The 2,180-nt window shown below is 42.0% G+C and overlaps 1 protein-coding gene across 2 annotated transcripts in view; it reads left to right on the top strand.

Annotated features, from left to right (window-relative positions):
* Positions 1-299: 299 nt before the first annotated feature.
* The window catches only part of KCNH7 (potassium voltage-gated channel subfamily H member 7), a 355,010-nt gene continuing 353,129 nt past the window's right edge, over positions 300-2,180 (top strand). For both annotated transcript variants that reach the window (XM_018556690.1, XM_018556691.1), the window contains exon 1: positions 300-424. In XM_018556690.1, coding sequence (XP_018412192.1) covers positions 349-424 — 76 coding nt within the window. In that variant the 5' untranslated portion in view covers positions 300-348. The remainder of the gene's footprint in view (positions 425-2,180) is intronic.

Here is a 2,180-nt window from a genome sequence, read left to right as displayed (position 1 = left end):
AGGGAGACATGCACTTCCCTCTGCCATGGAGTGTCCTAAAGAGGCTGCGCTGTGACTGCCTCGCTCCCCTCCTCCTCTCATAGCATCACAAGCTGTGCCTGAGGCTTCGGAGGTGAGGAGGGGAAGGACAGTGACCCTCACACTCCCTGCTTCGGGGAGGGGGCTGAGCGCCTGAATGCTCAGGGAAGGTGCTGCAGGAGGACCCCCTTTCTCCCACATCTCCAGGCTTCATCATTGCTACGCAGAAGGATGACTGGTGAATAGGGGCACATCCAACTGGAGCAGCACGGGAGATCCTGGAGGAGCTTTGTGTAACACTTGGAAAACTGAACACACTTCACTTCCAAAATGCCTGTAAGGAGAGGACATGTGGCTCCACAGAACACCTTCCTGGGGTTCATCATCAGGAAATTCGAAGCACAAAGTAAGACTCATGCAGGGGTCCGAAATGAAGTGCCAGCCAAAGGATACACTTTGCTTTTTCATTAGCTAGTGACATTAGATACAAAGCAATCAATCATGTGTTACTTCACTGTTACTACACTATAGGTAGAGGAAATAAATAAACAATAATGGGGGGGGCAAAATGCATTTTGGAGTCTGAATTGGAAGCTTAGCCATAGGGTGATATTAGATACAAAGCAATCAATCGGGTTTTACTTTACTATAGGAAGAGGAACTAAATGAGCAATAATTTTTTTTGGGGGGGAGGGGTGGGGTAATGGGAGTAATTTGAGGTCCAAAATGGAGTCTTAGCCAAAGGGTACACTTTGCCTTTTTTACCTTGTAATATTAGATACATAGATCAGGTTTTATTGTAGGTAGATGAACTAAATGAGCAAGCCTTTTTTGTTTTGTTTTGGGGAGGAGCATAATGCCTTCAGGGGTCTGAAATGGAGTCCTAGCCAATGGTCGCACTCTTTGCTCTTGCTTTAGCTAGTGATGTTACATACATAGCAACCAATAATAATAATACTGATTCCAAGTTGTTCTGTAGGTTCGGTCATGGTTATGCACCTGGATGCATATTTAATATCTTTAATTGGCCTGCTGCTCTGTGACTGTATATGTAGTATTGATTAAATTCACATTCTCACATTCAGGCAATAACGAAGACTGTAAACATGCAAGGTGGATATGTGTGGTATGTGAGCACTTATTATATTGTAACCCCTAGGCTTATGGCTGAGTGGCAAGTGTGACTTCATGATTGCACGTAGGGCTGGAGTTTACTTTGAAGCCTGCTCTTAACTGGCACAAACACACAGCAGGTTCATGAATGGACGAGCAAGGTGCTGTGAACGCTCCAGTTACAAGGTGTGCTCAGTTAGGAGTTACAACCTAACATTGCAATGACTGCAGCAGTTTTGTTTTTTTTGGTAGATGGGTTATGTAACGAAGCACTACTGAGAGCTGGGGAATTGTGCAGTGTATGAAAAGATAGAGAGAAATACATGTTTCCTCAAGCAAATCGCCTCTGTAATTGCGTCTCTGTGGTGTTTGCATTATTTTAACCCCTCGGCAGGTGTATGTGACGTTAACACAAAGGATCAAACTACACTACAAGGTCTGCCTTTTGAGCTACAAAAAAAATAAATCCCAATTTTGTCTATTTAGGTTAGAAGTATGCCACCTTATTTTGTGAATGAACCCTGCATGCGAGTCAGACTTCATGGGGCTTATTTAAGGCACAGAGCAAAATTCAGCCAAACGTAGCACCCAGCAATTATCTTTCATAGTTTTTGCAGCAGCATGCTAATAAAAGGTAACATTTGACTGGTTTGTATGAATTTTGCTCATTTGCTTATTAATGTTCTTTATATAAAGCTTTATTAAGAACGTCCATGTTTTAATTGGATTACGTGTGTTTAATTTTGATATAAAAATGCTAAAAGCAAAAGATTAATTGGATGGTGTCATGTAGTGCTGAAATTTCAGACAGTGGAAAACACCCCCCACTAAACTAAGGCAAATTAAATGAAACTTGTGTTCTTTTCTAAATAATTAACGAAGTATGTAGGTCATAACTGATACTGTAGGTTAACCTTACATGGTACCGTGCGTTTGGATGGGTCTACCTAATGACCATGCAAATCACACGGGCAGCTGGAACACTAACATCTTACTTTCTAGAACGCTTTGTAGCTTACCTAACACGATCAAAGAGCTAATGTTCTATG

The sequence above is a fragment of the Nanorana parkeri genome, unplaced genomic scaffold (genome assembly GCF_000935625.1).
Source record: "Nanorana parkeri isolate BGI_ZX_2015 unplaced genomic scaffold, ASM93562v1 scaffold247, whole genome shotgun sequence".
Taxonomy (NCBI): domain Eukaryota; kingdom Metazoa; phylum Chordata; class Amphibia; order Anura; family Dicroglossidae; genus Nanorana; species Nanorana parkeri.
This window is presented reverse-complemented; position numbering and strand designations above follow the sequence as displayed.